The following is an 11876-nucleotide window of genomic DNA, read 5'->3' on the forward strand; positions in this document are numbered from 1 at the left end:
TAACATCAAATTAATAGACTATAAATAACAGTTCTACTTAAACAAAAAATAAATCACCTTTGGGCAGAATTAAAATTTATTTAAGTATAAGTGAAAAACAATTGTAACACATCACCTTTGGACAGAAGTGAGACAATTATTTTAATTATGCACATGCTAGTTTTGCTAAATAAAAAGACAGAATTACAAATTTTGTCTTTAAAAAAAAGCCAAATTACAGTTCGTGTCCTTTTTTTAGTTTCTTTGCAGGCGGTGTATTTTAAACATTTATTTTTTCTACACGTTATGTCCTTTATGCTAACTGGGTTAGAAAAACTCAGTTAAATACCCTCACGTGAGGCGCATATGAGGGCATTTTTGTTTTTTCATCTATACATAATAAAAAAATATAAAACTCTTTCTCTCTCTGTTATCAAACTCTACTCTCTCTCCCTGCTTCTCTTTCTTTCTTAATCACCCACCACCACCACCAACTCACCACCACTAGCCACCCCCACACCTGCCCCCATCCAACCTCCGGAAACCACTACCGGCGAGCCGGAGATCTTGATTTTCCGGTGAGCACAAAGTTGATCTGAAACCACCGTTCCACCACTGTCCACCCAATCTCCGTCCTCTTACAACACAACTCATGTTCATCGATCGGCTAATATCCGCCGCTGTGGGTAATCAGTGGTCTTGAGAGTGGATATAGGGTTCCGGCAATAAAGGAAACCGAAAACGGCAGTGCAGCCACATGATAACATGTGACGGAACCCAGATCTGAGTGCCGGAAAGAGAATTGTGATTGGCATTGTCATGGGAAACCAGATCTTGTGTCGTCGTTAAGTGTGGTTGTAGCAGTGGTTGTTAAGTCAATGACAATGGTGACGGTGGATGTAGGGTTTAGATTTGGGGATAAGGATGTTGGTAAGTGTGGTGATGAACCAGTGGGCCTGGCGGTGGCGGCATGTGGGGTGATGGTGGCTGATGGTAAGTAGGAGGCGGCGGCGGAGATTAGCCGATCGATGAACATGAGTTGTGGTGTAAGAGGACGGAGATTGGGTGGTCGGTGGTGGAATGGTGGTTTCAGATCTGCTTTGTGCTCGTCGGAAAATCAAGATCTCCGGCTTGCCGGTAGTGGTTGCCGGAGGTTGGATGGGGGCAGGTGTGGGGGTGGCTGGTGGTGGTGGGTGATTAAGAAAGAAAGAGAAGCAGGGAGAGAGAGTAGAGTTTGATAAGAGAGAGAGAGAGAAAGAGTTTTATATTTTTTATTATGTATAGATGAAAAGACAAAAATGGCCTCACATACGCCTCACGTGAGGGTATTTAACTGAGTTTTTCTAACCCAGTTAGTGTAAAGGACATAACGTGTAGAAAAAAATGTTTAAAGTACACCGCCTGCAAAGAAACTAAAAAAAGGACACGAACCGTAATTTGGCTTTCTTTAAAGGACAAAATTTGTAATTCTGTCAAAAAAACAAATGTAAGAAATCACCTTTGGGCAGAAGTGAGACATTTGTATCATGTTAGGCAAAACTAACAAAAACTTTTCAGTTAAACTTGAATGATAGGGTTGATGTAACACATCACCTTTGGGCAAAAGCGATACATCAAAAATTCATTCAAGTTAAGCCTTTTATGTTTTGTAAAAAAATTATAACATTTAAGTGCTTACAAAACATTTAATTATTTAATAGCAAAAGAATGTTTAGGGGTAAGGATTTTTGTGTTTCCGGTAAAACTTTAGTTCTCGAGAATTTTAGGTTCCCGCGAATGGTCAGTTTTCGGGTTTATGGGTTATGACCCCAAACCATTTTAGAAACTCATAACTCTTAGAACACATAAACTATTTTAACGCCATAATACATGATTTTTAAATAGCACGTGAACCCGTAAACTGGTTTAAGCCCTTAACCCATGATATTTATTAACTAAATTAATAATGATAAAATTTGGTTCAAATCTTTTTAATGATTAACAATTATATTTGTTTCCTATTTTAAAGGGATTCAAATCTTTTAAGAAAATATTAAAAGTTCTAAGTTATCAAAGATTTGAAAAAATATTTCCCTAAATAATCATTAACAAATTTTAATCTAGATTTTGAACCAACGTATGTATAATTTTCGATGATTATGATGAACACGAAGAACATCACCGAAAATTTTAACAATTAAGCATACAAAAAAAACCCTGGAATCGAAATCTTTAAACATGATTTTAAAAGATTTCGAAAATATTAGGGTTTATTAAATATGAATTTTAGCGATTTTAAACAGTTTCATATATTGTTTTCTTAATAGAACATGAAAAAGAAACCGAAAAAAATTTGGTTATCAAGTTTTAGTCTATGTCTTCTTATTCAATTCCAGATTTAGGGAAAACATGAATAACTGATTAATCAACATCAGATGCCACATGTTGATCAGTTTTTCATGTAAGTAATATAAAACATGATAAATATTAAACCTATGAACCTGTTACAGCATGAAGAGTAGTAACTGCAGCAGGGTATGATGTAGTCGATATGCTTGTCATCTTGATCGAGTTCCCCTTTAGGATGTATAGTTAAGGATGGTGTTAGGTTTCTTGAGAAAAACCCGGTTTTAAGAAAGAGGAGGCACACAAATTGTTATGTGTGTATGATTAGGTTTTGATGTTAATATTTATCTCTCTTTATATACACCCAAGGGGAAATCATTTATTAGTGAATTATAGGTAATATGGTTCATCAACAATTACCAAACTAATATTAAGGTATACTTAATATTTGATCTATTATAATATAAATGATTATAATGGCCATATATAAATATATATTATTACATATTATTCTTATACCCCTTGGGTGGGTGATTTACACCAAGAAACACACACAAAATTGAAATACAAGTGTCATATTTGTAGCCAATAACATTCATTCTAGAAGCTTTCTCGCCGTCGAAGCTAAACGCGTGCACTGAAGTACTCGTCTAGGATCCGGATTGCTTGCTAACTTTAATCAATTGATTGACCAAATATATATTTAATGAGTTTTGCCACTTTGATATCGTAAGTCACAACTTTTAGCCTTACAATTGGCATTTTTTTTAATCTAGCTAGAAGGAAATCATATGAAAGAAGAAAGCGATGTTGTGAAAAAATATATATAATAGAGACAGAAAATAAATAAAGTTAAATACTTGTTTAATTTAATGGAAGACCTTCGGGATGGATAGTCACAACACAATGGCAGAACCAGTCAAAGAGGGTCACACACATTAAATATATAATCTAGACTTATTTCATATTTTTATAATGTATTAGATTAATAATTAGAGTATGTATACTTGTATAAACATAAATATGTACAAAGAATTCTCTTATGTTGTCGATTATTTGCTTCAATAGGTTTCATAGATATGGATGATAAACACGATATAAACAAATAATTCTTGTTAATCAGAAAATCTTACTCAAAAAATTGATTACAAGTGTCAAACCTTAACTCGGTTTAACTCTTGATGAACCCTAACTCGGTTGCATCTAGATGAACCCTAACTCGGTTACATCTCGTGTGTGTCTCTAGATGAACCCCTAACTCGGTTGCACCTTGCACCACACAATCTTATATAATGTCAACCATATCTTGGTTTATATAGACTAACCTAACTTGCCAGTCAAGACATTACCAAATATAATAAACCAATTACATATTAATAAATCTCACGAGCCCAATAGTTCCAACCTGATCACCTACACGTGACAAACCTATTAAGTTGGAAATTACTTCCAACAGTATAAACATACATATGTACAACGAATTCTCTTATTTTGTCGATTATTTGCTTCAATGGATTTCATAGATATGGATGATTCAGTCTGTAATTTATGTTCTTGGTATCCAACAACAATAGAATTGTTTTCTTACTCGTTTCAACTAATCTACCAATAACAATATGATGTATCAAACTACTAGAAAGTCATAACGTTGGACACGCTGTTAATAAAACTTTTAACTGTTTATGGAGGACATGACTCTACGATTTTACCCTGTTAATAACTGGTAGGGATTGTTTGTGGTCAAGGTCTCGTGGGTGGTAGGGTTGATGCCAGTGGAATCTATTCATTGGTGATTTGATGAAGTGATAGTGATATGTTTAGCTCATTTCCTGTAGTAAGATATTAATATTATTGATTTGGACATATTCTTCAAAGACAAATTTCATTTTGTATAGGTGTTGTGAATTTCTTGGAATGACCTATTCATGATATGTGGCTTTAAACATTGACTTTGGAAAAATCTTATTTCAAGTGTCACACATGCTTATTTCCATGTAGTTTCCTCTTGAATTGATAACTAGTTATTTATAGTCGTCTCAATATCCGGTCACATTATCTACAAACCATTTAGTAAATACCTCAATATGTATTCTGCAATTGGTGTAGCTGCCAAACTGTCATCATCAACTTTATCGCAGCCTTGTATCCGGTTTTCTCTTGCAGAAATCGAAGCTGCAACTGAAAACTTTGACGATGAAAATGTCCTCGGAGAAGGTGGATTTGGGAAAGTATATAAAGGTAGTATTTGTATAGAAGAAACCAGTCATGTTGTGGCCATCAAAAGGTTGGATTCTACATCCAGACAGGGTGAAAGCGAGTTCCGAGCTGAAATTGAGGTGATTTCCAAGTTACGGCACCATAACTTGGTGTCCCTGATTGGTTTTTGTGATGATAACAAGGAGAAGATTCTTGTTTATGAGTATATGCCACATGGGACCCTTTACCATCATCTACACAAAGCCGATACTCATTTAAGTTGGGTGCAACGAGTAACGATAGCCATAGGTGTTGCACGTGGACTGGACTATCTTCACAAAAGTGATGAGACAAAACAAGGAATCATTCATCGTGACATGAAGAGTTCCAACATTCTTTTGGACGAGAACTTGGAAGCTGTGATTTCTGATTTTGGGTTGTCGAAAATAGTATCAATTGACCGGTCAATTTACACGAGTGCAAAAGGCTCATTTGGGTATATGGATCCAGAGTATTTAATCACCGGGAAACTGACAACGGGAACAGATGTGTATGCATTTGGAGTGGTGTTGTTTGAATTGTTATCTGGGAGGCGTGCTATAGACTCTAGCAGAGGCGAGGAGTCAACTTTGGTATGGTGGGCCCAAAGACGTATGAAAGAAAGAAAATTAGATCAGATGGTTGATGCTAATATAAGGGGAACAGTTTCCTCAAAATGTTTAGGACGGTTTGTAAAAATCGCGGATCGTTGTTTGCTTAGTGATCTGAAAGAACGACCTAGCATGGCCGAGGTTGCAACGTCACTTGAAGATTTACTACAAGTACAAAAGAAATGGGACAATTCCGCAAAATCATCTGTTACAGCATTATTTACTTGGATGATTCCTATGTTTATCCAAGGTATGGAAAAACTTCCTAATATTATTGTGTTTGCATATTCTTTCACTCTTTAGTCTTGACAGCACATTATCACTTGATATATTGCCATGAGCCCCTGATATAACTTTCATTAACCATCAATTTATTTTATCCTTTTGTTCGTTTTCCTAGACCATAGACGCAACTTTCCACCAACACACCCTGAAAACGATATAGATCGGGTCTCTTCGACCAAAAAGGAAATAGTTGCTAGAGATTTGAAAGTGTACACATTTGACGAACTGAGACGTGCAACGAGGGGCTTTTCAGAAGGCGCATACTTGGGTGCATGGAGTTATGGAGATGTTTACAAAGGACGGGTTGATAAAACAACATATTCTTTTTGTAAGAGTAATAAAGGAATGCCTGTTGTAATTAAGTCACTTTCTTGGAACAAAACTGTCAAACTTGAAAAGGCCAAGGTAAATATCATGTATTTCACCCTTCATTTTTGTAGCTTACTTAATCTCTTCATGAAACCGGACACATACAATTGTGAAGCATGATCACATTAAAAATGCAGTTGGAGTTGGAAATTTTGAAGGAGTTTAGTCATCCCAACCTTGTTAAGCTCATTGGATATTGCTTTTCGGACAAACAACTCTTCTTCGTAAATGAAGTAATGCCTAATGGAAACTTTGAGGATCACCTTTTTAGTGGTATGCATGATTAGAGATAAACCAAATAAATCTTTTACCATATGTTTGAAATTGATTCAAGTTTATCTTTAAATACTTTATATGTTCATGGTTTGTAGGAGCTATAGCACGACTTCCGTTGGTTACAAAAGTGAAAATAGCTGTCGGAATTGCTCGAGGGATTGCTTTCTTGCATGACGCACGAGATTATGCAAACCCACATTTGCATTGGGGAGGAACAAGCAGTATGTTTCGGCTCGACAGGCGTAATATATTGCTGGATGAGGTATAATATGAGCTCTTTTGCCATAGGCATTAAAATACTAGGACCATATATATATAACCTTGTTTGAAGCACCAATTTTGAATGTGATGATTTTACCCAAACTAAGACATTTTGTAATTATGTGTGAAAAATCGATGTTATAATTCATGCGTTTATTTTGTTATCTAATTTTCCTATTCTCCCATCCCATGTTTAGATTTTACTTTAACGTCATGATATGCTAGTTAAATCTTTTAGAAATTTATCAACTTTGTCTTACACAATGTGCTTTTATTAATTATTTGTTTCCGCTATGCATCACATTCTTAAAAACCCCTTTTGCCTATATTCGTGAAATACGAATTTGCAGGATTTTACAGCAAAACTTTCAGATTGCGAGCTTATTAAGTTAGCACACAGTCGCTATCCCTACAATATTCAGGATGATAATGGTCTTGTTTATGGCGACTATTATCCAGGGTTCAGTAAGTTGCTTCATCTTCTTTGCTATCTTCTATACTACGTACCCACATATCCTATTGTTACTTTGCTAGCGTTTATCCAATCAAATACATATTAATTAAGGATCATTCCGCAGAACCCTTGCAACTGCAAAGCAATCTTGATGGTTTTACACTTATACTTGTGGAGGTTCTAACAGGGAAACAAATCTCTTATGATAATGAAGTTCAAAACATGAATGATTTATTGGTCCAAAATGGAAAAATGTCCATACATAATATTGCAAAGTTATGTTTTGAAATTTGCAATGAGGATGATGCAGAACTAAAGATGCTCACATTGTTGGAGGAGCATGAGATGCATATCTACGACGCATTCGCAACAGCCACAGCCGAGAGTTGTTTAATGTAAGCATCCCATAATTTGAACTCCTCGATTTCCTAGATTCATTCAGGGACATTTTTTCAATTCGCAATCTCACACAATAGGTCAAGTTAGGTAAATATTTTCATGTTTTGGGTCACTTTTGAATTCCTAACTAGTCAAGATGGATTAAGTACGCATGATAAACCAGTATTGGTCAACGCATGCGTGTGTGGGTCAAACACGGGCTTTGTATTTATTTTACACTATAACAGGTTAAATTAATGGGGAAAAAATCAAAGGGTTTAGCTTAGAACGAAACTGACCAAACACTTTAAATGTCTTCTAAGAAGTATTTCTAGTGCAACTTTATCAATTAAGTTACTTAAAAACATGATACTACAATAGTAATAATATAATTACTGTAATAATATTAACCCGCTCAATGTTTCAGTATTTATTGTGTTAAGCTTATTCTTCTAGTTTTATGTGTTACCTCATTTTCTAGTTTTATGTTTCAGTAATTAATATAGCCTTTGATCATTTTTATGCTAATACCATGACTTTTTTTCTTGGTTGTGTATGTAGTAGGGGGAGGTCATGCAGAGTATAATTGCAGTGGGAACGGATCGATGTATAGAAATGGGATTGATTCATTACATGATGCACATAATCATCCTAATGACACCAGAGGTCCTCTGTTTCCACTACTTAAATCCACGACTTTCAGGTCACATGACAACAACCTTTGTCCTTATCATTGCTCTCTAACATACTAGCTTTAAATGACTGAAACTTAATTGCGAGCCGAAAAGAGTTTTTGGATCCACAACGAGCCAACAAAAATAGTTGATGGACAAAATCCTATGCTTTGTTCTCTCACATTTGGGTTGAAAATCCATTATGTTTATGGAATTGTAGCAATTTTGTTCGGTAGTGTCATTCAATCCAAGCATGTGATTGAGTTTCTTGCATGACAGTTTTGGATTATAGGTATGATTGTAGTATCGATTATAGGTATGACAATTGTAAATGACTTAATATCTTTTTAAATCATGTGGAGTTAGTTATCAAATTAAAATATTCCATGTGTAACAAAATCAATAACCGAATAAAACCAAAGTTTGTTTCCAAAAATTAAAAGCTTTTCTTAGTTAAATTCAAGTATGAAGTTCGATTAATGAAATATTTAGACCAAGTGAGTTTTCTATATAGGAGTCAATCGACATGCAGGTTGCCAGGTTGGGGGTATAAAGTCGCAATGGTACACACAAATTGTTATATCAGTTATGATGAAACTACAACAATAACTTAGGTACTAGAAACTGTACTTTGGTATTAGACCCAACAACTATCAAAGTACTAAGTGACCGAAGAGATTCAAATTCAGGTAGTTGGGTAGTTATATGTGATGTCACGGGAGAGATTTAGATTCGGGTGGTTGTTAACTCGCCAGCATAGTGTCTATGTTTGTGTTTGTGTTTGTGTTTTGTGTGAAATGGAGGACTTGCGGAATTTTCAAGGGTGCTAGATTGGTTTTCTGAAATATGTGTGGGGTGCGGAAGATGAAGTGCGGGAGTGGTTTGTCAAGTCACAAGTGGGTATTTACGTTATTTCCTTCAAAATTAGTAGATTAGTTTACACTCATCCACTCCAAAGATCATGCATATTACGTACTAGTGAATAATAAGGACTACTAGTGTAATCTTAGAAAAGTATGGACTAAACCTGCAATATGAAAAACCACATAGACCATTAGTGTAATTAACTCTTATAATACCCACGTGATATACATAACAAGGGTGGGTGTGGAAGGCGATGGATGTTGTGTGGCCGCCCACAACCAACACCACTAAGTAACGTTGTGCGGTTTAGGGATGGGCGAATGGGCGAGAAGAGTGTGCCAAGTGAACCATTGTCAAAGTGTTAAAATTTGCCCCCTTCCTCTCCTAACTCAAACGACCATTTTCTAAAAAGAAAAAAATCAATAAACCTTAACCCAACACATTTCCTTACAACAATTTCACATCAAATATCATTCTTAAAAAACATTTTTTTTGTTATCTCAATACTAATTAAAAAGTGGCTGTGACAACTTGGCCATACGCTAAAATATGGTCAGTGAGTCGAGCCCTCAAGATCTCCCACAATTTCATCCGCTCAAAACGCTAATTTTTTCGTCATCTTAAAGTTGGAAAGATGGAAAGACTGCAATGAGTATGTAGTACTCTTCTACCTCACAACTGAATAGGGACGGACAACTACAAACAATACCACTGGTTTTACTTAAATGAACCATACTAACAAAACATAATTTAAAGATAGAAAACGAAACTGGAAACAAAAGATCACCTTATGGAGGAGCATATGTATCGGGAACAAAAAAATACGGAATGCCATTTTTTTACTGACTTCTTCCCAATGGAGGTAGGCCTTTATCATGGGTAGCTTTGAGGCCGTTTCTTTTCGCAGCAGTCTTGGACGAGTTGTCAAAGTCGATTCAGGAGACTGTCCCGTGGTGCATGATGTTCATAGGTGATATATTTTGTTAGTTGTTGAGAGAAAACAAGATCTTAACATGAAGCTTGAGGAGTGGTGAGCAGCTTTTGAAATGAAAGGTTTAAGGATTAGTCGCTCTAAGACCGAATATCTACATTGTGACTTTGGTGGGGTAAACAACGATGAGGAGGTCCAGATCACCATCGAAGACCAAATGGTTCCTCAAGTAATGAAGTTCATGTATATAGGTTCGTTTGTCCAAAACGATGGGGATTTAGATAGTGACGTAACCCACCACGTTTAGGAGGGATGGTGCGAATGGAGAGCAGCTACAAGAGTTTTGTGTGACAGAAGATTCCCAACTAAATTAAAGGGAAATTTCTATAGGGTTGTAGTTAGACATGTGATGGTATATGGAACATATTATTGGCCATAAAGAAGGCACACGCGCGTAAGCTGGAGGTAGCAGAGATGAGAATGCTTAGCTGAATGTGTGGGCACACAAGGTTAGACCGAGTAAGAAATGATGTTTTCCCGGGAGAGATTAGGAGTGGCTTGCATATAAGATAAGACTGGAGAGGGTGGATTGAGATGGTTTGAACATGTGAAGAGAACATATGACAACGCCTGTTAGATGTGTAGAAAACATTACTATAGAGGGGAGGTGGGTAGAGGCCGACCCAAATTGACTTGGGATGAGAGGATTAGACATGATTTGATGGACTGTCACCTCTACAAGGACATAGTTGAGGATATGAATTTTTGGAGACGTACAATTAAGGTTATAAACTTTTAGAGAAAATATATAGTTCTTGGTTTAAAGTTGGCACCAGGGACTTGACTCAACTGTTTCTTTAGGGCTAAATGAGATCATTGTAATATTTTTTTAAATTATTATTTTATTTCCAATTATTCATTACTATTATCACTATATGTATTTATCTATTTATTACTACGACTGTTCTTGTTATTATTAATACCAATTATTATTATTATTATTATTATCTATATCTATATTACATTATAATGCATATAAACGCTTTTTCACCTACCTTAGTGAGACGCCGGAATATTTATTATACATTCACCCTACCAGCGAATTTATTCCATTAATGCTCCGGTAACCATTCAATGTATGAGTTCAGTAATCAATATCTGAAATCAATTATATTAAATTATATTATAGTGCAATCAATTGAAACTGACGGGTTAAGAGCCGATTGCTGATTTGTCCCCCTCTTTCATTACTGAAAGGGCTATTTAAGGGGGAAATTACCCTATCATTGAAGACACATACCCAATCAGGTACAATTAAATTGGTATTAGGTTTTTAACTCGTAATATAGTTAGTATTTGGATGTCGATTGATTTGAATTTATCTTCATGAATTTGTATAGCGGTTTTATTGGGGTGTAATTGGGTATGTGCATGTGTTAATGTTCAGTGATATTATTTAAAAGTATCACAAGTTACTTTGATAATGAAAAGTATTAGTTTCTGCGATTGGGTATCACTGTTTTATTTTGTAAAGAAGTTTAGGCGTTGATCTGTTAACTTAGGAAGTGTAATATGACGATAGGCTCTTAACTCTGCAAGCCTGTAGTTATGACTAGTTATTGATTCATAAGCTTTTTGAACTTTGGTTTAACTTTTGATGTTAGAGATTTTTTGTATCCGATCATCAATATTAGGCAATTTGAATTGTTTTATTTTCGCTTGTTTAGTTACTTCTTCACTTTATTTTTTTTTCTTGTGTCAGATTAATGTATGAGCGTGTGTAGAAGGTAAATTATGATTTTCACTAGAATGTACAAGATCAATGGACATTAGTGTATTTTGACAGTAATGTTTTAACTTGTGGTGGTGGAACATTACAAGCAATCAAGCAAGGTAGCTTTTATCTTTTTATCTCCATAACTGCATGTATATAATGGTGTAAGCAGCTTTCTTGGGTATAGACTCAATTATCAATAAGAGCATCGTGCATCTTAAAAAATGACTAACATGCCTGAAGAGGTAGGTCCCAGCAGAGCCCAGTTGGACCCGCAAGACTCACCTTAAACAGGGACGTCTGCGCAGATACCAACTGGATCCGCAGGACCAACCATGCTCAGAGACGTGACATCCTTACGCGCAGTACGCAAGCTGTTCCCGCAGGAAATGCCTCCCAATGGTGAAGGACTCTGCCTGTTCCCGCAGCTGCGGATACAAGCCATCAGGGAAGGCCACCC

The 11876-nt window shown here is 35.8% G+C and overlaps 1 protein-coding gene across 1 annotated transcript; it reads left to right on the top strand.

Moving 5' to 3' along the window:
- Positions 1-3773: 3773 nt before the first annotated feature.
- On the top strand, positions 3774-8168 carry LOC143554998 (uncharacterized). Its single transcript, XM_077044641.1, has 7 exons — positions 3774-5400; positions 5551-5840; positions 5942-6077; positions 6176-6342; positions 6692-6806; positions 6920-7190; positions 7735-8168. Exons 1-7 carry the CDS (start codon positions 4389-4391, stop codon positions 7757-7759), a joined length of 2016 nt encoding a protein of 671 aa, XP_076900756.1. The 5' UTR covers positions 3774-4388; the 3' UTR covers positions 7760-8168.
- Positions 8169-11876: the final 3708 nt, after the last annotated feature.

This window comes from Bidens hawaiensis, unplaced genomic scaffold (genome assembly GCF_021521415.1).
Source record: "Bidens hawaiensis isolate Kalapana, Puna unplaced genomic scaffold, B.hawaiensis_p1.1 tig00017942_1, whole genome shotgun sequence".
In the NCBI taxonomy this organism is placed as follows: Eukaryota; Viridiplantae; Streptophyta; class Magnoliopsida; order Asterales; family Asteraceae; genus Bidens; species Bidens hawaiensis.